General features: G+C 41.7%; 2 protein-coding genes across 2 annotated transcripts in view; one reads left to right on the top strand and one right to left on the bottom strand.

Annotated features, from left to right (window-relative positions):
* LOC110948958 (semaphorin-6B-like) overlaps positions 1–12,525 on the bottom strand; it is a 32,857-nt gene extending 20,332 nt beyond the window's left edge. The window contains exon 1 of the mRNA XM_051953620.1: positions 11,869–12,525. The gene's annotated coding sequence lies outside the window, so the exon portion shown is untranslated. The remainder of the gene's footprint in view (positions 1–11,868) is intronic.
* Positions 12,526–14,875: 2,350 nt separating this feature from the next.
* LOC110948957 (alpha/beta hydrolase domain-containing protein 17A-like) lies at positions 14,876–25,531 on the top strand. The gene is given in 7 exon segments (XM_022190746.2): positions 14,876–15,068; positions 15,802–15,887; positions 16,286–16,564; positions 16,566–16,771; positions 16,973–17,167; positions 18,855–19,034; positions 21,776–25,531. Coding segments are annotated over 5 exon segments (1,083 nt in total). The 5' UTR covers positions 14,876–15,068; positions 15,802–15,887; positions 16,286–16,288; the 3' UTR covers positions 22,002–25,531.
* The last annotated feature ends 68 nt before the right edge of the window (positions 25,532–25,599 follow it).

A 25,599-nucleotide genomic window follows, 5' to 3' on the forward strand; every position in this document is an offset into this window, starting at 1 on the left:
ATCTCTAAGCCTTCTCCTCATCAGCGGCATTGGAGGAGCCCTGAGGGGAGGGGTGGGAGGTTTGTTTCATCTGACTCTCCATTGGGAGTCCCTGGACTAGAACTGATGGAGTCGGGTTTAGGGTCAGCCTCATTTCATTATGGCCATTTCATGAGCGGAGATCCAAATTTGATGCTTAAACCTAAAATGAAATTTTTGCTGTCTGTGGTGTGTCGTCCGTGGGGATGGATGGAAGGAATTAAATGAAGCATGTGTTCCAGTGAGATTAGCTAGCGTAAGGACAAGCTTTGGCACATTAAGCCACTGCCACCGTGATGCAGTTTGTTTCGAAAAAATTGTACTCCATTTTCTTGTCATAATTCTGCCAAATCTGAGCACACAATAATGATATACAGACACACACACACACAAAGATGCTCCTCGTAACTGCTAAACTTGCCTGAGAATCCCCAAGTTTTAAAGTTTCCTTCAGTGTAAAGTAATTGTACAGATCAGTGTATAATTGCGGGACTTTTTGTAACATAGCTGACATTTTTGCTGTTTTCAGGCCTAAAATCAAGCAAACACAGCATGGAATTTTTCGACAAAGATTCTTCTAAAATATTCTATATAAAATTGTGTAAAATTGAAATTGAAAGTTATTTATAAAGATATTGTAGTAAACCTGTTGACATGCGATAAACTCACACACTACTTCATATTAAATAACTTAGAAAACCTTGGAGTCTTCCAGTCTTTTCTTCAGGAGGAAATGACATCATGTGGAGCAGGTCATGTGATCTGGAATTAACACACTTCCTTGAGAGACGTTTTTGTAATGGATAACTTAGTTGAAAGTGATTTCTCGGACACAGATGCAATTTGTTTTTTTCCATATAAAATTTGATATTTTGCCAAAAAAAGAAATATCTGTCAAGATTACCTGAATTTAATAAAAAGAACACAATCAAAATAATTTTTGAATAAGCTCATTGTATTATTGTTTAGCTAATTAGAAGCAGGTTGTTATTAAATTCAGATGGTTATTTAGTTGACATTTTAGTGATATCCACTCATTTTTTATTATTAATAAGTGATTGTTTCCACAATTAATTATTATGGAATTTGTCAAGACATGATGATAATGAACATAAAGAACATTAGCTTTTTTACTTTTAATAAAAATGTATACAAGATATACCCCATGGACTTCAAAAGTCCCTCAATTATATATTGATCTGTACATTATTGGGTGTACTGCAAACTGGAGCTGATAGTAGATATAATGTACAGGCTATAATCTATAATATGTATGTAATCATATCCTAAGAGCTTCAGTAGATGACATTCTCTTTTTTGTTCTTTAAGACGTTTAAACTCTCATCCTAGAGGCTTCTTCAGTTTATCAGAGAACCAAAAAAGAGGTCCAGTTTCCTTTTACTGAAGCTCTACAATGACCTGGATGACAAAGAATCTACACAGTCCTGATTCATCATATGTTTAATGGTACTAGCCAAACAAATTTAGGTTAAAATAATAGGACTCTTCTCTACCTAAGAGTGTTTCTCATTTCATTACATCTTCTGTTTATATCAAACCTCAGTGGTGATTACAGATATATATCTTTTTGACAGTAATACAGAAAGTCTCATCAACATATTCTTCTGAAATGCTGACACTTTCGTCTGTCGGATTAATCCCCAGATGTTTGTGGTCAAAACTTGTGACATGCAGACAAAAACTGAAGCAATGTTAATTAGCATATCTCGCTGCATAAAGCTGTTCTACATAATAATTCTGCCACAACCCCATGACGTTTGTTCTTCTCTCTCTCACACAAACTGCACATGCGACATACCCCACAACCAATCACTGATGAAGCTTCCTCATTAGTGTGCATATCGATTAAGGTTATTGATCCATAAGATAAACCATTGAATCTGCTCCAAGGCCAATATATTTAAGCTCTGTCGCCAGCCAGTTCCGTGACAAAGGCAGTACTTTTAACGCTTGAGGCTCTAAAAAGATTTTCGGGCACAGCTTTGACGTTCGCTTATCAAGGGTTCTGAGTTGTCCATGTGGGGCCACAAGACAGAAAAGAGAGAGAGAGAGACAAAAGATAAAAGATGGAAGTGATTTTAATAAAACATAGCAAAAGAGGAAGAGGGATACCGTCTGTTATAGACTTCCAGCTCATCAAGCTATAAAAAAACAGCCCGGTGACAGAATGAGTATCAGGAAATCAAGGGACGGAGAGGCGAGCGAGTGCAAAGCAGAAAGCGTGTTATGCTATTTGTGTCAGATCATGTTGGTGTGATAGGATTAAATGGTGTGACACCGACACTGTTATCATGGGATCCACGTAATGATGGCGACAGGCACACGGTGTAATCTAGCCTCATCAGGCAACCCATTAGCAAATCACCTGCTAACACCCACATAATTAGCCAATCAGCAGGTCATCTAAAGGAGTATACACACCTGCTTTCACCTCTTATCTGTTTGTCCATATGTTTTGTGCTCATCAGCTGGGATTGGGCTTCATTTCATAGAGTCTTGTTCTCCCCGTTCACCTGCTACAGCTGCAGGAACAACGGGGGACGAGCAGCATGCTGGGAATTTCTATACATCCCCCCCAGTATGTCAACAAGCCATGTGAAAGTTATCTATTTAATGATTATCTTTTTCATATTTGCTCACGATCCCAGCCTAAAATACCTCAGTGGCCCTTAGTGTATATTGGACATGCTCATATTTGCACAAGGCAGCTCAAGTATTAAAGCTGCTGAGCAAGATCAATACTCTCTCATTCTGCTAAACAGAGACAGAATATAGAGCATCATCTCTGTCCACACTGACCACGAGGAAACGCTGACACGTAAATCCTAAATGTCCGAGCAGCCCTACAGACTCACGCTGAACCAAACCCAACCCAGTGAATTGTTAAGAGCCTTGACCTGTGCTGCACCCAACTACAGCACGGTCTTTATTTAATGCTGTGATGTGTGACAGAAATCAAATGAGTAAAATCCAGATCCATCTTTTTCGTGGCACTGACATTTTGCTCATCGTTGCATTTGAGCTGTGGGTTTTTTTGGTGTTTTGTTTGTGATTCATTGTGTTGAATATGTTGTTTTGATTAGGTCTACAGGCAAAATCTATTTCTCTCTCTCTCTCTCTCTCTGATTCCTTCCTCTGTCTCTCACTCTCTGTTTGGCTGCTGCAGCCACTCCACTCTGTGCCTTTGTTACCGTAGCAACCAATAGCAAAGCTACGCAGAGATGTTCTATTGCAGTGGATGTAAACGTGAGGAGGGCGGGTCCGCCTTCCTCACATACATGCCTACAAATGTGCGAGATTACCAGCACACAGACACACACTCATGTATGCACTTCAGTTTGAACCCCGATGCATGTCCTTTCATATTCGTGTGCATGAACACATACGTGGACATAGATATAAGGAGGTGGGGGTCCCTGCTCTCTCTGCATGGAGGGGGATGGGGGAGCTGCAAGCATTTTGTCTCCACATTATCCACACACAGATGTGTAATGTCACAGATATGAAACGAGGAGGTCGGTAATAGAAAACACAACAATGCATCATGTCATTATGCTTCTATTTTAATGGGATTTTGGTGTCAAAGATGCAATATTTCTACTGAATCTATCCATCCGGGAGAGCGAGCAGCATAGTCACTTTCTTTCATTTACAAAAACATTCTCGTGCTCATTACAGAAAACAACTTTAAAACTTGATTGTTGACAAAAACAAGGATACATGACAGGAACTTTTTTTTTACCCCCTGAAAAATGAATTTTCCAATTCCAGCTCCAAGATTTCCTCAGCTAGATTATTATGACAGGTTCATCTACAATTCCCCCCTCCAAAAAAAGACGAATCAAAAAAGTCGGATTCAAAAAATTGTCAACCGTAAAGCCGAGAGTTCACACTGGATATATCCGCATTGAAGACACGGCTGAAATAGAAATCCTTTACACCCTGTTCTCATTTGTAACACACTTGCTCCTTGAGGACAGTATGCAGGTTAAAGCCCGGAATAAAGCAAGATGGCCTGAGGGTGGAAACACAGACACGGGCTAAACTGGGAGAAGTGGGTCACCTTCACATTCCAGCACTCCATGCTATCGTTTCATTAATAGACTTAAAAAAGATATTCAAAGAAAGTGAAAAGGCTGCACAGACAAAAAAGCGTTGAGGAATTCGGCATGCCTCATTTGCTAATGGTGTGTTTCTAATTCCTGCTAGCTCACTGGAGAAGGTTAAGACCAACATTTTATGACTCTACAAAATAAATCTATCATAGCTTGTCTGTCAACAACACCTGGATGCGCATTGTGAGTCCTTAGCAGATGTTACTTTCAGGTGTCTAGCCTCGAGCTTTAAGACAATGTTGTAAAGTGTTCCTGAGTGCTGTTTCAAGGATGGACTCGACACACAAATCAACATCACATTTGGCTAACTGGGAAAGTCTGCCTTGAGCTGAAAATGCTTTGGAAAGCAATGTAGCTGTAGGATTTATGCACCAGGAATTCAGCTCGCGCAAAAACAGTGACAATCACGCATATATTGCGAGACAATTTATAGAACCTGCACTAAAAATGCAGAATTAACATGATGGGAGCATCTCCACCGCAGGCCATTTTGAAAGTGTCTGTAGGGATGCGTTAAAGCTTGGATTTACTATTGCTGCTTGTTGTAATTCCTAACTTTTTAAAACAAGCTTTATGTTTATAATATAGCACAAGAACATAGCTCTAAAAGTGACATTATCAATCAAGGAAAAACATGTTGTAAATGTGCTGAGTTTTTATTTCATGTCAGAAGGTGGGAATCCTCTCATTCAAACAAATGAATGGATAAATAAAGAGAATCTGGAGTGAGTAAAAGGCCAAGTTTTAATGCACGTGTTGAGGATAACTTCCTTGTTATTTGAGCAGATTACCATTTTGGAAAATTTGGAAATTTTGTATGCTTGTCTATACGGTGTTTTTTATGTGCTAGAAAACATATCATAAGCAAAAATAACCACTTAATGCCATTGTTGAGCATTAGCATCTCAGAATCGGCTTCTGGTTTGAACATATATGGCTGAATTGTGTTGCACTGAATAGTTTTAGTGTTTGAGCAAAGTTGTTGTTGAGCTGATGTGCTTGAGCTGCATCAAGTGGCAGAGATGTGGTTGCAGAGTGAGGCAGTGCAGGAGACATTTGCACCTTTCTGGAGAAAGCACTAGTGTACTTACATGTAAGTCATTTTAAGGTAGTAAGAGATTATTGTTATTGAAAAAACTATGCGACTTTGATCTACAGAGATGAGTTTTTAGGTGTTTAATTAGCAATTGGAGGGGCACATTCAAATGAAGAGATTGATAACGTGAGATAAATCTCCTAGATATCTGTTTAATATAAAGCTTCTGCCAGCAACAGCACTTTACAGTTTTATATGGGGTTATGTGCTGGATTGTATCTTGACTGGGAGCAGCGAGTCCCCAGTGACCAGCCTTGAACCTACACTTCGATTATAATGTGCTAATGCTTTAGGGGTGCTGATAGTGGGATATTTTTACCTTTTGACAGAGCTGAGCTGAATGCTTCCCCTCTTTCCAGTTCACCTTCATGTTAACCTACATGAAACCTTAGAATGTTATCAGTCTTCTTATCTAACACTCAGCAAAAAACCAAATGAGCACATTTCAGTTACAATGCGAACCCATTCACAAAGCTGTAGCACTCATTTGTTAAATGTACACACATCGCTGCATAGAGAGCTACAATTGTACGAATGACATATGCCACTATTGTCAGCTGGGACTCTGAGAGTTTGAAGGGAGCTCAGAATGGGTACTGTGGCGATTATTATTTGTGGTATTAGAAATCTCCTTCAACAGGCGGCAATACAGGTAGAACCACACGGTGTCAAAGGAAACAGGCTGGAGTGAAAAGAAAATTAATACATGGATATTTATTCAGATACAGGGGCTTGTTGGCATGCAAACACAGGAAAGAGCAATTGTGCACACATGCACACAGAGTCACGCACTCTTCAGCAGTGGAATCACTGTGTCAAGTCTTTATCTTATCGAGGTGGAGGCGATATTCCCTCAAGTGGCTGCCTGTCTCCTCAGAACAGGTCTAATCAGAGTTAAGGGAAGCTGTCTTTTGCTGTTAAATGTCCTAAAATACTATTCAATCTATGGGTCATTTATATGCTAATGCAAAGGTTACCTCTGCATACGCCTTTGACGCAGCCGTGTGCTGTTAGGTTATGTGTGAGAAGGGAAGGAGATGGAAGGAAGAGGGAGATAGTGAGACTGAAGGAGTAATGAGAGAGAGATGAAAAGAGAAGATGGTAGCAAAAGGAGAGAAGGGAGATGAAGGGAAAGAGAGGAGAGGAGCTACAGAGACAGAGAGGAAGAGAGATATTCCCCTGGGTGAGTGCCATAGGTAATTAAAATAGGATGGACAGAGCTGGAGTCTAGCCAAAGAGAGCTCCATCTCCCCTCAGACTTCTTCCCCAATCAGGCCTTCTGCCTAAAGCCGAATTGCTTCTTGTGACAGACACACAGTAGTCCACGAATGCAGTGAGTTATCAGCTTACGGATAATGGACGTGTATATATGTGAGGGTAAACAGCTCAGAAATATAGGAACAAACGAACAAAACGCTTGCAAATGACGACATTCGGGCAGCGAAACAGGTAATGCATCTACTCCTGGTGGTGCACCGAGACAGAAATGCACATGAAAACTACTCACACACACACACACACACACACACACACACACACACACACACACACACACGCACGCGCACACACAAACGTTTACGGTGCTGTACAAAGCTGCAGCAAGGGCAAACGTTACTAACCAGAGTTTGACTGCAGTAAGCACATATACATTCACTGCACAGCTCCGAGCTAGAGGCGAGCACATGAGTATGCAGTGCACACACTCAGACACACACTATGAGCACAGAGTCAAACACATGCACACCCCAGTGCGTAAGATGGCAATGAAGATGCAGTCTAATTACACAACAGTAACAGGGGTTTCTCCTCTATGAATCTGACCTGTTTTCATACTGTCATTTTTTCCCCCGTTTTGTCACATAGTGTTGATGGTGCACTTTACTGTACAGGGAGGTCCATGACATATACCCACAGAGAGCATCTTTTCCTTGCCTTAACCACGTCTTAAGCCAATCATAGCTGGGGTTTTTTAACATTCACTGCAACAACAAATCATCTTACTGCTTGAGAATTTGTACCCTTCTCACAAAAACATCCTTTTAGTTGTATTTTTGGTTAGTTTGCCTTCTACATTTCACTGACCACAGCCCAACACCTGCCTTTCATTCTTTTTCTCTCCAACAAAGACTATGCAAAACAGACTGTGCTTATGTCTCCAACGTGGCAGCCATTACCATATATCTCATATCCTGTTAGTGGCTTCTCTTATGCTGTTGCAGAAAGAGGCTGAAAGGTAGCTCACATTCCCGACATGTTGTTCTTTGTGTGCTGTGATCACCAGTAACGGTAAATATAGCTCTTTTGGCAGAAGCCCGCTAAGAGGATCATAGCTCACAATAGGTGGTCTACGCACAACAGATATCAAAATGCCAAAGAACTTGCTGGCAGATTGACATGCGCACACATGCACATGATGCATGCACGCAGACGCACACAATCCTACAACATATACAGAGGCGACACCTCCCCTGACAGCCTTCTCTCCTCCTCGCAGGTATAATTGTGTTTCTGCTATGCTTTGCTCTCCTCCTTTCAGTGGTGACTGGGCCCCAGATGAAAAGCCATAATTAAAAGAGAAAAGTTGTGTTTGTTGTGAAGCAGAAATGGGTGGAGGAGAGGACCAAAAAGGCACAGGAAACATTAGCCATAACAAAGCTTCATCAGGCTACTAAACCATCTCGAGCAGTGGGGAGACAAAGGACTCGAATGCCTTTATCTCCCAATAAAAAAGTCTTCCAAATCCCTCCAGCTAAGCTGCCATAACTAAAGCCTGCTTTTGGCATAGGTGCTGACTGAATTTGTTGGACAACAAAAGCAGCAAAATATGAGAAGATAGACCAAACTCCAGAGAAATATATATATATATATATATATATATATATATATATATATATATATATATATGTACCCCATTCATTTTTTGCAAGGAAGTATAAAGTCAAGTGCTTTAGCAGTGGCATTTAAGAAAAGGTTACTTGGTTATTTGCTTATCTTGTTTGTGTGTAGATGTGTGTGAGTGCCTCGGTGAAAGCATGAAGTGGATGGTCATTTTCTCACTTCGCAATTTTGCGATGTAAATGAGATCACAGACCGCGAGAGATTAGACCGCCGCTATCTTTCTGAGTCGGAACAGCTGTGATATCAATCACAGCCCAATTCCAAGACAGTTAAATAGAAGAACCAGTTCCATGTAAAGAGAGGGGTTCATTTGAGAGACAAACTTTTTATGACCCTTACATACAATACAACATTCATACACATAAAATATACACGTGTGCCCTTAACATTCCCATCTCCGGAGATCATGCATGTGCAATTATCTGCGTGACCACTGGATGAGGGAGGATCAGAGGTGTTGTTAAGGTGATACGTTGGACAGAACAGTATGAACACAGGTATTATCATGTGCAGAGACCACACAATGTGCACAGGGATGCATGAAAAGAAGCTGCACCTCAGGGGACGAATTGCTGAAGAAAGAGAGTCATAAAAAGGAAGATGCATGGCCATTGTAAAGTATATGAGGGGTTTTTACATTGAAAGTAACTGCAAGATATTATTACACGGTACATGTAGCTGATGCAGCAACCAAATCCACATGGTGCAGCCACTTTGGCCACCTGAACATCGTTTATCTTCGTGTACACTTTATGGCACCATGGACAATTTACAGCCGACTTCACCGTGGGTGAAGCTCCTCGGCTTGTGTGGTATCTATTATCGTGCCTCTTTCCTTTTTCAAACATCTGGAAGGACTTTCTGGAAAGGCCCAGTTAGGCTCCTGAAGGCCTCCCACACCAACACAGGCAAGGTTTGCATGAAGGAGTTTTCTTTAAATACCAATCTCACGATAAGAGCTGGTTTCTGACAAGTAAAAGAAAGTGTGCCTGCATGGTTCCTGACTCTCTGGCCTCCGTAATCCTGCACAATGACTCCCTGAGGTCCATGCTCTGAGGGCCCTGCAGGAATAGGTCAGCTAGCAGATGCCTGCCCACTTAGATCCCTCTGATTTCATTGCCCTGAGGTCTGTGGACTTCAACACCCTTTTGAAGTGTTGATTTTGTTCTAAAGAATACCACCAAACCCTTCCGCCAGATAAACATGGCACCCTGTGTGAAACTAGAGCCTCCTAATATGCTGTATCTGGCTGCTTTTGAAGAGAATAAGCATTTCTTCACATTTCTGGATGCTGGGAATAACTTTGCTTTGTGCTGTGATCAGATTAGTGAATAATCCTAATAATGCTCTGGGACACAGAAAGGGGTGGGGATTGTAAGGGCAGGTGGGAGTTCATACAGCAACTTTTGAAAGTAACCTAAAGTTCATCTAAACACTGTAGGAGTGTATGTTGACATTCCTTCATAGGCAGAGCAGAGGGTGGGAGGGAGGGACGTCCAGACTTTATGAAAATACAGAAGGCTTCAGCAAGTATGCGAGTGACAAAGTTACAAAACGTTGCTTCCAAAAATTTGCTCACTCAAGTGTGTGGAGTATAAAATGTGGTCAAGACTGGCGAGTTCTCTAACTGTTAATCTGGTTAGAGAACTACTAGTTTATCGGCAGCTCCTGCAGTAGCCCCACAGTGTGAAAACCAGGAGGGTTCGACTGTTCCTTTCTGTGCACCAGAGGTAAAAGGGAGGCTATTTGTCACCAATGGCTTGATGTATTCTCTTGGCAATAGGAACAGAGAAGCTGTTAGGTAACATCTCTTTTCTTCCAACATCTTCTGTCTGTTTCATCGCACTCTATCTAACACACACACAAGATCTCAGAGTGTCATTCTACACATTTATAGAAATGTGCTCCTTAGCAACCCCAACACACTAATCTGCCTTTGATTTACTCTCTTTGTGGTAAAGCTGTATTATACTGCAGTCCAATCTAATTTTTTCTCCTCCGTGCTTGAGATGCCACATTTGCAGCTTAGCATATGTGATTGAATAGGGTCCTATGTGATCAATAGAGCTCATTAAATGTCCCCGTGGGCAATTGTCTCACCCCGAGGTTCTCTTAAATTGCCTCTACCTGCAGCTCTGCTCTGCTTTATCACTCCAAGTGTTTCCAACGTTGTTTATGGCATAATTCATTTTATAATTAAATCGCTCAAGCCTGGCCTTTATTCCTAAATGTGGATTGGAGTGTCCGTTTGGCTCCCTTCGACAGGGGGGCTGTGGGTGTTTTGGTGTCTGGCGTAGCTGTGTGTGTGTGGGATGGGCGGGTGTTAGATGGACTTCCAAAGGCAGGCTGAAGGAAATAGTGGCTGCACCTGTTGTTCCCTGCGGTGGCTGTGTGGTGGGGTTAGCACCTGCTCACACGGCTGCTGTGTGGCTGTCTATGTGGGCAGCAGGGATAACAGGGAAACCATTCACACCCGCTCAGACCGCTGTCTGCAGCCCCTCTCCCTCTGCACTCGCTGCTCTCTGCTCCATCATTTCTTTCTCTGTCTTTTACATTCGCTGCCGCTCCACCCTATAGCCTATATGCCAGCTTGCTATCTGCCAGACCTTATCCTTTGTATCCCCAATCTGTCTGTCTGTGTTTCTGTCTCTCCATCTCCTCCTCCTCTTCCAACCCCTTGCGCCTTTTTATTTATTTATTTTTTTGTCTCCAGCCAGCCCTTTTTGCCTTTCAACTCACATAGAAACACAAACATAAAGCACAGCAGCTGGGAGCCGTTACAGTCCTTCTGTGGAACTTGATAGCATTTAGTATGAAGGATGAAGTTGTAAACAATAAATTACATATAACTACTAAATCACTTATAAAGGAAGCTGGGGCATCAGTGAGCGAGCCTTTAACTTAGGCCATGAAGGTTGGAGTGAGTGTGCTGTGAGATTATGGGCAAATCCTGTGGCAAGTTATTGTAACTGTACACGTTTTGGACAAAGGGCACTATTCACTGGAGTATCCTTCACTGTTTGGATCTGCACTGACATCAGTTATATGCAGCAAAACACGAAGAGATGGATGTCAAGAGCTATTTCTTTATCAGTACTTTAACTTTTCTTTAAAATCTCATTCATTTATGGCTCCTGTCCTGTGAGTGATGAATGACATAATCACTTGACTTTATGGCTTCCAAACCATCACACGTGACCTTTGCTCTTCTAAACCAAAAGACCCTTCAGCAAACATTTCATAAAAACACACAGGGGAGCTATAAAAATCTACCATTGCTTGGGAATGCGCCTCATTTGGATCACGATCCAAATAAGCATTTTAATCAGCCTTTGTACTCGTCCTTGCAACGCAGTGCTCCAGCAGGGTATTGTGAGGCTCTCTTTACAGTTTTTTGCTGAGGCATCACTGGAATAGCATTGCAACACCCTATGCAACACGTGAAAGAACAATGATACGCAACAAAACACATGCACGTAACACATCAAACTTGCAGCAGACACAAAGAGCAGCCCACAGAGGTCCAGACGGTGCCAAACACACACATCCACTGACTCAACCCGGAGGACTAATAATGCAGCATCGGTGGCACTAATAAAATTGCGCACCGTATACCTGTTCACCTCATCCATCCATCCATGCATCCATCCATTCCCACTCCTCGGTCTCTCCCTTTGACACATATCTATCGCTCGGTTCCATCATTTTTGGCACACTCACCGCACCAGATGGCCAGGTATGGGAGGCTGAGGCAGGTGCCAGTCGCCAACTCGCCCTCTGCGGTCGCTCTTCTTCCTCTCTGTGGAGAAAAAAAGCGGGGTGACGGATACCACCGCTCTCGGTATCCAAAGCTTGTGTTGGAAATCAACGCTCCTCCTCAGCCGCACCTCACCTGTCTCTTCCCTCTACGGTTCCTGCGCGTCGCCGTAGCATCACCGTTTATCGAGCGCGTCCTAAACGCCCAGTCAACTACCAAACGCTTTATTTTTCCCCTCTGGAGAGAGAGAGAGAGAGAGAGAGAGGGAGAGAGTCTCAATGTGAGATTCTTCTGTGATCCAGAATGCGTTTTCTTTCCCCGGCAGCCTTTGATTGTTCAAACCCTTTGCAAGAAAAAAAATGAAAATCCCAAATCGTGCAATTGCGCGCAGTATTAAGTCTTCTTCTGTCAGGGACACCGGGCAGTTGTCTGCACTTGCTCGGGCTACGGCTTTGAAATCAGGAGTCAGCAAAATGTAATCCCCCTGTTTTAGATTTACAGTGGCGAGGTGAAATGTCCAACGCAGAGCAGGCACAGTGACAACAGGGGCCCATAATTCACACCCCCTGAAACACAGTCCTGCAGTGGATCAATGATGAATGGAGGACCTCTCTCTCTCTCTCTCTCTCTCTCTCTCTCTCTCTCTCTCTCTCTCTCTCTCTCTCTCTCACACACACACACACACACACACACACACACACACACACACACACACACACACACACACACACACACACACACACTGTGTCAAGCCATTATAGAATAAGCCCTACATCAGATCCTAAACATGAGGCTGCAATAGAAAATAATACGTTTATATGCAACATTCTGTAAAATAAATAACAGGCTTTGGCATTCTATAGCTGACAGATTACTTCATTATCTTGAAATAGAATGCAAAAAAAAAAAAAGGTTTTAAAGCTAGAGAAGCACCCCAGCACTCACTGAGGAAAACAGAAAAATAATGAAAAGAAAAGATTTGAAATTGAATTGTTCCTCAAAAAAAGCAACACAAGAGCATTTCAAATATTGATCTTCATTTACATTCTGTTAAATATTCAAAAACAGGTGCTCATCTGACATATATTTCATTTAAACGCCACCTATTTCTGACCTGTGGAGATGTGTTGAGTAACATGCATCTGTCAAATACTACTGATTTGTATTAATGTTTTTATTATTTCATTTTTTTTACCTACTATCTTTCACAGTGAAATATTGCAGTTTTCTACCTTTGTTTAGCAATTATAGTCAAATAGATGGATAGCGTTTTGCCAGAGCCTGTGCATAATTCCATACAGATGTACACAGTGTGTGAAATTACCACATGCTCCCAATCCATATGTAGAAATGTATGCACTCACACAGATGTGTCTAGATCAGTGCAAACAGAGTTGATACAACAGTTTGTTGAGGGCAGCTGTTGCAGAAAAAGACAAAACTCTTCCAGACTCATCCATTTTGTAAGTCCTGCATCTACCAGACCGCAGTAATATGAGGATCAGTACGACTACAAAGCAGGCAGCGGATCTATCTTTCATGCCTGAGGGCTCAGGGTCAGGGAGGCAGGCGAGTTTGGAGGTTGCAAAAACAAAGATGAGATTTTGCATTCAAATTACAGGCAGTGTCTAAAATTTTATTCACTGTCATAAAACACTGACCCACACTGTAAAACTGGAATTTAGTTCAATCAAATCATCTTATCTGGTTTATTTAATGTAAATACACAAGTTTTGCTAATTTCAGGTCAATCTATCTTAAAATGTGCAACTTCTCTTTTCAGACCACTTTAGAATTTTAAGTTCTAATAACCTAAGAACTTTTGACTGAAAATGATTTAAAGGTATGAACAGCTGGGCTGTCACCCAACTCATTAAATTAAGTCTGCAAGAAACAAAAGCAGCAGTTAAAACTCCTTTGAGGCTTTTTTTGTAGTTTGAGGAAACAGACATGTTAGTAAGTTGCAGTGTGTCTTTGTTAAAATAAGTTCTGGCTGTTTCTTTTCATCATAATCAAAACAATTCTAACAATGCCAGAAGTTAGTATTGAATCAGTCAATACACTTGTAGACTTATAATGGATCTCACTGTAACTAGGAGCAGTCTCACAGATTGTTTTGGTAGTGACTCTGGTTGAAAATGACTCAGGCAGCTGATGCTGTAAGTTTTCAGTGCTGAATGAAGCAGAAACTGCTCAAACTGAGATAATGTTAAATGAAAGCAAGTCCCTCTGTAACCACTGTTCTGTGACTAGTTGACTCGTAAGCTTAATATCTTTAATTTATTGTCTGATTTTCAAGTTCAGCTAATTTAACTCAGCTAGTTTTATACACACAACTCATAAGATGACTTTGAGGATTTTTTTTAAGCTGAATAAGATAAGATACGATAAGATCTGCTTTATTCATCCCAGAGGAAATTATTTTACCAGACTACAATACAATGAATAAAAGTCATTCTGCTGTATGAGAACAGTTACGTAAGTAAAATATTAAAGTCAAAACACTTGTTTATAATTATAATAATACACTGAAGTTTGGCTGGTTTTACCTTAAAAAAGATGTGGATTCTTGTCCAATCAGTGCCACAGGATGGATTAAAAAAAAATGCATAGTTGATTTTATTTTGAATTTGGCTTTCTTGTCCCATGTTGGATTTGGCTTCTTTTTCTTTTTAAATGACATTTTAAAAGTAAGTTATGACAAATAAATGATGTTTTATGACAGAATCTTTCAAGTGAATTTATAAAGAAGAGCAGCCATCAGACAAGCCTCTTTAACTATATGGCGTTACCCAGTAGAAGTAGAAAAAACAAATATATTTTTAGATTTTTAAATTTTAAAAAATCACACATAATTATGTTAAGTTTTGTTTTATTATTAACAACAGCGACGTAAATGTGAAAATAATAATAGATTTCACTACATTGTAAAAGTTTTGAAAAGGGACTACGCTCTTACGTCACTGCCGGCTGTAGTCGGACAGTAGTAAAAAAAAAAAAAAATCTGGTAGCCATGAATTCCAGCTAGCTAGCCACCTACAACTGTCAGCACTTTCGAGTAAAACCATCCATGTCAAGACACAGGGAGGATTTTCAAAGTCTTGTGCTGCTTCTGTGTATATATAGGGGCACGCCAGCCTGCCTACCATCCTACTGTGAATCGGTAAGTAGCTCGTTTGGAGGCTACCGTGCTAGCGAGCTAGCCGCCGCCGCTAGCTGCTCGCCTTGCTAACGATAAGTGATGATAATTTGACTGCCTGTCGGTATTAACCTGTACAACGGTAGGTGTCCATTTACAGCAGTAACACGTCGTTTATCTCGCCCTCCGGTTGCAGGTATGCTATGACAGCACACCGCTCCAGTTATATGCTCAACATCACTAGCTAACGCCAGAGGTTAATATCGTTGTTAACCATGTAGCTACCATTAGCATATCATCGCTCCGTCTGTCTGTTGAGGGGGTGTTGCATTTTGTCATCCTTGCACCCGGCATTTAAATAATCTAAATTCCGTAGTGAGATTTTAGCAGATGTAGTCCATACATGTCGTAAAATGTCTATAATTTAGGCGTTAATACACTTTACAGGACCTGTATAATGATGACAATAACAGCAGACGTTTCAGCCCATATGATGAATCCGCGTTATCACAGCACTTTGCACTGAGCTTATCTTTTCCTCGTAGCTGTAACACCAGGATACTGTAGTTCTTTGCTTGGTGTCTTTGTTATTTTAATTAGTTTTGAAGGTTATATTTTGCGAAGCAGCAAAAAAGCTTTAGAAATAGCTTCCTTAACTGTTGGGTTACAATGCCTTTGTGAGTACATACAATCATGGACAGTATCTTGTTGCATGACAGCAAATTGCATTGATGTGATTTCATTTCTGTTTATCTAGATCCAGCTGGCTCAGTGACTAGACCAGAAGACTTTGGCACCGTTGTGTGCCAGTTGATTTCAAGACCTAAGGATTTCTGAATCCAGGTATGTTTATCACAGAATATCAATGCAGGATGTTCCCTGGGTCACTGTTTGTCTGTACTGATCCTCACTGTGAACTCAGTTGTTTTTCCTCACTATGTAATACATTCCTGTGATTATTATCTGTGAGATAAACATAGGCAAATCATATGCAAATCTGTCGCATCACATCTTGTTGTCAGTGTAGCTACTTGATGACAGTTTTAACAGTTTACTTACTGATGAGATATTTGCTTTAAACTGTATTTTATTTAACTATAATATTGATGCAAAAATCTAAAAAGACTATGGGAAACCCCGTTGTTAATCAGAGATGAAAGGGTTTCCTTCTTGCACGCTGTTCTCATTCTGTTTTTTTGCCCCACTAATGACTCTGTCTCACATGTTTATGTTTTTGCCAGAAGATGAACGGTCTGTCCATACGAGAGCTATGCTGCCTGTTCTGCTGCCCCCCTTGCCCCAGCCGCATTGCAGCCAAACTGGCTTTCCTCCCTCCAGAGCCCACCTATGCTCTTCTCCCTGACCCAGATCCGGGTTCTGGAGCTGGCACTGCGTCAGGGTCCAACTCCGGGGCTGCCCTGCCCTCTCTTGGAGCCCCAGGACTGCGTTCCCGGCTGGGCACTGGCACTGGAGGTGACAGGTCAGGTGGAGGTGGTGCTGGTGCTGGTGGAGGAGGAGGTGGGGGGTGGGGGTGGGGGTGGCGGTGGTGGTGGCAGTAGTGGTGGCGGCAGCAGTGGGAGTGAAGGAAGATGGAAGCTGCATCTCACAGAGAGAGCAGAGTTCCAGTATTCGCAGAGAGAGCTGGATGTGACGGATGTATTCCTGACCAGGTCTAGCCGAGGGAACAGGGTTGGATGTATGTACATTCGCTGTGCCCCCAATGCCAGGTAAGATACAGACCACCCCCTCAATAACCTTGAGAAAGAACATGCTTGGATACACAGATCACAACATTGTTTTGTCTGTATTTAGGAATACATTGTTCTCAGTCACACACTTATATCTTGTTTTTCCATCAACTCTGGACTTCCCAACCAGCTGCCTAACTTCCTTGTTCTTCCTTCCCTTTTCCCACTTTTGTCTCTCAGGTTTACAGTGTTGTTTTCCCACGGTAATGCAGTAGACCTGGGGCAGATGAGCAGCTTCTACATCGGCTTAGGCACACGCATCAACTGCAACATCTTCTCCTATGATTACTCAGGCTACGGTGTTAGCACTGGAAAGCCTTCTGAGAAGAACCTTTATGCTGACATTGATGCCGCCTGGCATGCCCTGCGCTCTCGGTAAGCAGGCAGAAACTGTCACTTTGCTCCATGTAGGTCTAAAATGAACAGCCAGCTCGGACCAAATGCCCATTAAAATGTTGTGACTAAAGTTGTTAACAGTCACAGTCATCACTGGCCAGTAACTTTTTGTGAAAATAACATTTGGTTGGCTTGGTTTTATACAAAGTTTTATTCCCTGCTGACATAAGACCCTCTCTGACCATCAGCCAGTCCAATCACAACTAAACAGTGGCTCATTATCAAACAGGCTGACGACTGGCTGCTACATACTGGGCTCTATGTGAAGTGGTGCATCTAAAATTCTACTATTTTACTTTTTCTTTCGCGTATCTGCTGCCAGCATGGTTAATGAGCTTAGTGTTTGTAGAAAATTAACATTTCCAGGTGGCAACACAGAGGACACTGAACAATTCAAACCATTCTGGTTTCTTTCAACGTGGTTTGTTTCTCATTAATGAGGCTATTCCGGCTCTGTGGAGCATTCTACGTTTTCACGTCTATTACCTGCATTGTGGGTATTCAAGGTAACGAGGATTCGCACGATACACCATATATCACAGCAAGAAGTACAAACCTCCTGCAGCTTTCAGAGAACATGATTTTTTTTCTCAGTGAATCATTTTATTGTCACCTAGTGTTTTGTTTCAAAACCAAACAAAAGTAAACCCAGAAATAAGGTCCCTGGAGCAACCATTTTTCTAATTGCATTAGGTAGCTCCATCTGAGGTCACTTACTGGTCAACCTAATCACACTGCATATTACAGTACAAAGTATCTCAGTTACTTTTTGTTTTAAAAGTTTTATTTCAGCAAATAATTAACACAGTAACTAATGTAACTGAAGCCAAACAACGTACCAACATGTTACTTGTGCTCCGGTGTTCCGCCTTGTAATTTGGGGAATAGCCACATGTTTGAGGAAGAAGTGTTTCATGTGTTTTGATCCAATAGGATTCATGTCGTTCTCCCTTTGGAAATGTTTGCTGCATACGCCACAGTCTGCCAGACAGAGTTACTTGATGCTTGTGCCAGTGTCAGTTTGCAAAGCAACTTGCTCCACGTAGAGTTTCTCTTTATTGTGTAGTAGTCGTCAACGAAATCTGAACAGTGTGTGACTTGTTATCTTTTTCAGTCCGGGAACTTGTAGACTCAAGCAGTTTTATCTTGTTTGCTACTACTTCTCCAGCATCAGCATGTGTTAAACAGATAAACAAAGTGGTGTGTGCAGATGGATGTGCAAGGTGACTAGGTCAGTGATACGTTACCCAGATGGAGATTCTGATGCATTTACCATAAAGAATGCTAACGCCACACCAGGTAGCACATTTTTTAACAAAACATTTAATATTATTTATGTAAAATTCACATGGTTTAGAAAGCAGCGGAGATATTGTAGTAGTTGTCCCAATATTTACTCACGCATGGTCCTTTGAGCCACAATAGCCACATTAATGGGAAATACACCGGGTTAATATAAACAGGAATTATCCTTTAAGAACTTCTCCTTCAAACTTTGTCAGTTATTGACAGAAAACACTGGGCTAGTTGTTGTCACGTCTGAATGACTGGTTTACTGAACTATGTGGAGCTGCGTATAAAAATGTGCACGCTTGTTGACTCTTCTAGATATATTTGCATGCTTTGTCTGGTATTTTATACTGAAATCTAATTGGTTGTCTTTCAGGTATGGCATCAGCCCCGAGAATATTATCCTGTACGGTCAGAGCATCGGCACGGTGCCCACAGTAGACTTGGCATCACGGTTTGAGTGTGCTGCTGTCGTCCTCCACTCTCCTCTCACCTCAGGCATGAGGGTGGCCTTCCCTGACACCAAGAAAACGTACTGCTTTGATGCCTTTCCAAAGTAAGTTCGCCCCCCTGAGACAGAAAACGTAAATCTAATCATTTACAAAGAAATTAAACACCAACACTAAACTGTATTATTCTCCACCATCATAATATAGTTTATGATGGTGGAGAAGACAAATATGACAATATCTGTTGAAACGTCTTAGACTTTCCTGCGGTTTACTTAACTTGTCTTTTGTCCACCTGCATGTTCCAAATACACAGCTTTTAGCCAGTATATTGGTAAATACACAGCTTCTATTACAATTTGGATGCTGTCACAATTTCCATCAGAATTCTTGTCGGCATTATTGTGCGACATGGAAGCAGTTTGTTGCTGTTGAGGTTGAATGCACGTGTATTGTAATAGGGCTGGTTAATATGGCAATATTACTGTGTCTTGTTAGGGTTTTGTCCATACACGTGACAGTGGCACTACTTCATGGCAAAAGCAGATGCAAAGAATATTTTTATCTTCCTATAAATGTTGTTTTTTCTCTAAAAGCTGTACTATATTACCACACTTCCTATGTAATATGGTGAATTTAGCCATACTCTCATTTAACAATAATTGTAAAATAATTAGCATCGCGATAGACAACAATTGATAATTTTGACAATATTTTCATTGAGCAAGAGTGATTGCATCTGTCTTTTTCAGAGAAGAAACCACAAGCTTTTCTAGGCACTTAACTCAAAGAATGCTCAAGAGACAGAGACCCTTTTCACATGTGGCAGAACGCATCACTTGGGTAATCTGATCACAGCTCTAAGTACTGGTGTGAATGCACCTAAGATGCATTGGGATCTAAACAGTCAGATCATGCTTGGCGTTGATGTTGGCAGCATGTGTGTTCTGGACTAGAGTGAAGGACCACCTACTCACCTGATGTATAATCACCAGAAGTGAAAACTCATCCATGTGCAAACAGTATTTTATTAATGTGAGACTACAGGCAATGCCAAGATGGTGATTTGTTGTTGTTCTTTTAATTTCTGGTAAGCATTGGCACACAAGGTACATTGCTGCCTCCCTCCGGTTGAAAACAACAATACATTTGATCTTTGGACACATGAATTATGTATATATTTACAGCGCGTATAGAAATTATTTACCCCACAAGTTGTTTTTTTTTGCGAGAATTTGCAAAAGAAAACTCCTTTATTTCAGTGTGAAAGCATTATTCTTCCAAATTATCTCAACAAATTAAAAATGTAAAATGCATGAGCGACTGCATATGTTTTAAACCCCTTTTAAAGTGGCTGCTAGGAGTCACACAGTTAGTGAAATGGAAATCATCTGAGTGCAGTGAATGTGTCTCAGGTGTATAAAGACACCTGTAGCAGATAGGTACTGATGGTGGTGGTACTCAGGGCTATAACTGCAGCATGAAGACAAAAGAGCACTCCAAGCAAGTTTGTCAAAAGGTTATTGAAAACCATAAGTCAGGGGATGGATATGAGAACATTTCTAAGGCAGAATGTCCCTCGGAGTACAGTTAAATCCACCATTCATTACGAATTGAAGAAATATGGCACATGCAAAAATCTGCCTAGAGCAGGGCAACCTCAAAAACTGAGTGACTGTGCAAGAAAGAGACAAGTGAGGGAGGCCACAAGACACCTATAACTCCTCTGAAGGAGTTACAAGCTTCAGCAACTGAGATGGGAGAGACGGTGTATATCCCAACTGTTGCCTGTTCTTCACCAGTCTTTATGAGAGAGTGACTATTAGAAAGCCACTGTTGAAATAAGCTCATTTAGAATTTCAGAATGTGGAGGTTCTTCAGTCTGACGGGACTGAAATTGAGCGTTTTTTCCATCAGACAAAACACTGTTTGGCAGACTCCAAACACTGCACACAATTACAAACACACCGTCCCACCATTATGCATGGTGGTGGCATCATCATGATATGGTCATGTCTCTTGGTGGCATCCTCTGGTAGGCCTGTAGAAGAATAAATACAGCAAAGTATGCGGAAAAGCTGGAGGCAGCCTGATGTAGACTGCAAGAGAAGTGTGACTTGGGAGAAGATTTGTTTTCCAGCAAACAATGACACAAAGCATACAGATAAAGCTGTACAGAAATGGTTTAAAGATGAAAAGAAAAAAGGAATGTTGTGGAGGAGTCCAAATCCAGACCTCAATCCAATTGGGAATTTGTTCCTGGACTTGAAAAGCGCTGTTTGCTCATGATCCCTGTGCAACCTGACAGAGCTTGAGCAGCTTTGTGAGGAAGAATGGGATAAAACTGCGGTGTCTAGAGATGTGCAAGGCTGATTGAGCTCATCCACTCAGGCCCAATGCTGAAATTGCAGCCAAAAGACATCTACTAAATATTGACTTGAAGGGGGCTAGTACTTGTATAGTCACTTATTTAACTGGCATTACTTCATCATTTTGTAAGTTCTTATCCAAAAAAGCCAAGTTAAATTGACCACGATGTAACGTTGAGGAGATTATTAATGGAGAAAACTTCCAAGAGAGATGAATACTTAATATGTGCACTGTATTTGCATAAAACTGGAAAGTGTGGTCTCATCATAGGTGGCCACTGGAGGCATGTGGAGACGCATTCTAATTACATTTCTGATACTACGCTCACCCAAAATGCATGTTAAAGCGAGGTGTGCACCGAGCTCACAATACCGATTTCTGGAGTAAAATCACTCGATGTACCTCAACACATATTGACTGAAATGCTTCTTTTTTTGCTATTGCTGATCATTATAAACAGACAAATATTTTCTTCCAGCATCGAGAAGGTGTCAAAGATCCCGTCTCCAGTGCTCATCATTCACGGTACAGAGGACGAGGTGATCGACTTCTCTCATGGCCTCGCCCTGTTTGAGCGCTGCCCCAAGGCCGTGGAGCCCCTCTGGGTGGAGGGCGCCGGTCACAACGACATTGAGCTTTACAGTCAGTACCTGGAGAGGCTACGGCGCTTTATCAACCAGGACCTGGCTGCACAGCATGCCTGAGAAACAAACAACAGCCTCTCCGTGTTAGTATGAATGCGACTGTATGCGTGCGTATGCATGTGTGTGTGTGTGGGGGGGGGGATGTTGGCATGTTTGCAATGTATGAATGAGAAATAGACCTAAAAAGGATGTGTGAGTTTTTTGTTTTTTTTTGGTCACATCTGTGTGTCTTTGAAGCAGCACACCTTCAGGTTAAACACAAACACAACTTATGTTCTGTTTCCTGTTTTAAAGGTGAGAACATTTTTTAATACGTCATTAGCTGTGCCCATCTATATGAGGCCGGTGAAACACTAAAATCACCTGAGAGGAAACAACTTCAGGAATGCAGTTTTAAACGGGGGGGAGGGGGGGGGGGGAGAGTTCTGAATCGCCGCTTTAAATTATGCTCACTCGTTGAAGTTAAGAAGTAACAACAATGTGCTTTGTCCAAAAAGGCACACAGATGTAAGTTTAAAGTGTGACATGTTGGTGAATGTGTGTGTGATGTGAGTGTTTTGCGTGTGTATTCATATCTCCATGGACCTGTGACAGCTGAATAACACGTGCACATGTTTGTGTGAGCGCTGATCGAAATGAAGGACATCCTGATGACTTGGACAGCTGCGAGTGGAGGAGGCTTATGGAGACTTATCAATATTGGTGTTTTTTTTTAAATTTTTTTCTTTTATTTTTGCGCGCGTATGTATGAAGAATACCTCCACAGCTTGACCAGTTCTCTCTCCAGTGGACAAACGCTGGTCGAGCATGTGCCCCCCTCTCCTCCTCCGCTCCTTGTTTACTTGTGAATGGACATCCGTCTGACTGCCAGGGCATTTCCCAAGTTGTCCAGCTAACACTAACCTACTCTCTATGTGTGGTTTGGGGGTCCATCTCCTGTCCTTTGGTGTCAGTTAAGGTGGAAATGCGAGGACTGGTCTGGAATACTGTCATGGCTTGTTATGGCTGTTGGGTGTCTCATACTTTCCCTCATTTTTGACTCTGAAGAGATCACAGAATGGCCAGCTTCCATGTTGTTTCCTGGCTGTAGCCTTTCACTCTCCACAGAATTACAGCAACAGCTTACAGGGAATCATTGTGATTTCCCTGTATTTCTCTTTCCCACCCACATTTCTTTTTTTTTTTTTTTGAATGATGGTGTGGTCCAAATGGAAACTGCTCTTTCAGAGGCACGCTGAGAATATCTGGACATTTGTCAAACAGCTACCGAAGTGCAGGTCTATTCAGTAACTTTCACATTTCATTCGACTGGCTGGCTTGAAACAGAAAGCCGTAGCCCTTCAGTATGCTAATGGGTGACTTTAAAGGTTTAGACAGATTGCACTGGCTCGGTTGCAGCAGCAATAATTCAGATTTAAAGAAAAGTTTGACTTTTTTTTTTTTTTTAGAGATATGCGAATGTGCTCTGCTGCTGAGTGTTTAATGAGGAGATTTAGACCGCTCTCATGCACACTCAGGAAGTGACTGCAACCAGACAAGAGCTAGTCCAGCACATAACACACCATAAAACTGCAACATGTCTCATACAAAGCATTCAAGCTTTTACAGAGGTAAAAGGTGGGTTTTGTCACCTTTGGAGAGTGCCAGACTTGCTTTTTCCACCCCATTTCCAGTTTTTGTGCTGAGCTGGAAATTGCTGGTCGTTGCTTCATATTATGAGAGCGGCGTCAATCTCCTCATCTAGCCTCAGCAAATAAGAGCATTTCCCAGATGTCAAACTATACATTGAAGTCTGAATTGCAGCTGCTGAGGAGGTTGTAACTAAATAGTTGTCTCTTCTGGTGAGCAGAACTTTTTGGAGCTTTGATGCTGTGGTCGGATTTGGAGGCTCTAAAAGAATACGGAGACAAAATAGCTGCTCAGTTCACCAAACTAATGAGAATTACGTCCATTTTACTCAGATTAACCATGAGAATCATGATGGTTAACCTCTAGTCTTACAGCACTAGTTTTCAGAGTCTTGTTCCAGTAGCACTCATCACCACAGCTCGTCAGCCTCCTGTTCATATTCACCCTCAGCACATTTTTTCTAGCGTTTCTGTCTTGATGTAGTTAATCCAAATGTGTTCGTCGTAGTGTGGGGCCATGGATTGTTTGTCTCAGAACCATGCGTGTCGATGTTACGACTAACAATGTGATTGAGATCAGGTGCCAGGGTGGGACATCATGCCTACTAGCTCTGTTTTAACCTCTGTGGCCCTAAATGTACAGGAGCTCTCTTATGGGTGGCAGCACGCTTCATGTCTGACACAAGCCATATTTGAGCCTCTCACTGTTGGTGTGGTGCAGGTTCCACCACACACACCTTTGCACATCAACACACGCATACTCCAACACACACACAAACGCACATTCAGACACAACATAAACACACACATACTGTAGTATACAGTATATTTACACATTTATATATATCAGATCAAGCATGACAAAAGCAGGTCTTAAGTTCAGCACTATTGTACAAAGCATCCAAAGTGTAATAAGGGTATAAAATGTAAGTCTGTGTGTCTTCTTCATTATTATCGACTGTGTTATAGAGGCCAGCATCAAGGATACAAGTGTCCTGTTTGGAGAATAAACCCTGTGTGTAGACGTGAAAAAGTACGAGAAGGAGCCTGCTGCTGCTCAGAAGACCCGTCAGTTTCAGTGGTAGTAGCTGAGTTTTGTTAAAGGGAACATTTACTGAAGTAGCGCTGATCTGATTACTCCATTTTGGGAGTCCACGTGGGTCTCAGTAAGCGGCGGAAGGTTGCAGAACACCACTCACTTCCTGTCGTCATTTTGAACAGGGAAGATTCCCATTCTCATCCTGTGCTTCGTGTCTCTGATATTTCAATAATGGAAATCTGTTACCTTCTTGAACCAGGGATCTGAGCTGTCAGAAGAATAGGAGAGAGCTCCTGCCTCTCTCTGGAAGTAACCCTCTTTCCTGGACGGGTTGGGTTATCAGGGAAAAACTCTGGATCCATATTTCAGTCATGGGGTCAAAGGAACAGGGCGGAAACTCACCGTTTTATTGATGCACCACTATGGTTGACGTATATTGTATCCTCTGGCCTTGAATGTTTATTGATGGGGGGTGGGGCGGGGGGCTGAACAGTGAAAACTGTATGCATGTCTGTTGTGTTTTGCAGAGCAAATGACGGGACGGGACATTATCTATTGTGTAGTCTATGTGAGGGTAAAGCTGAACTCATGGCATTGGAACATTGAAGCGCTTTTTAAAACAAAAAAAACGGGACATTTATTTGACTTTTTTATTGCTGATACTAACTGATGTATTGTTGAGTTTTGTGCTAGAGTTTGAGTGGGACAGTGGTGGGAGGGTGGGGGGGACTAGACAATATTAGTGGACTGTTTATATGGTTACTGTACTTACCTATTCTATTCTTTGTATTATGATTTGTAATTTTATGTTGTTTTGAACTGAGAATATGATGTAATGAAATTAATTCATGGGACTGAATCTTGACCTTTTTATGGACAACAAAATAATAAAAGATCACTTATGTACAAAAACATGAAAAAGACAGTTGTTTTCAAACTGCATTTTTTGTGCAAGGTGCAACTTCATGCGACTAAAAAAATCGAAGAGACA

Source organism: Acanthochromis polyacanthus, chromosome 9 (genome assembly GCF_021347895.1).
Source record: "Acanthochromis polyacanthus isolate Apoly-LR-REF ecotype Palm Island chromosome 9, KAUST_Apoly_ChrSc, whole genome shotgun sequence".
Classification (NCBI taxonomy): domain Eukaryota; kingdom Metazoa; phylum Chordata; class Actinopteri; family Pomacentridae; genus Acanthochromis; species Acanthochromis polyacanthus.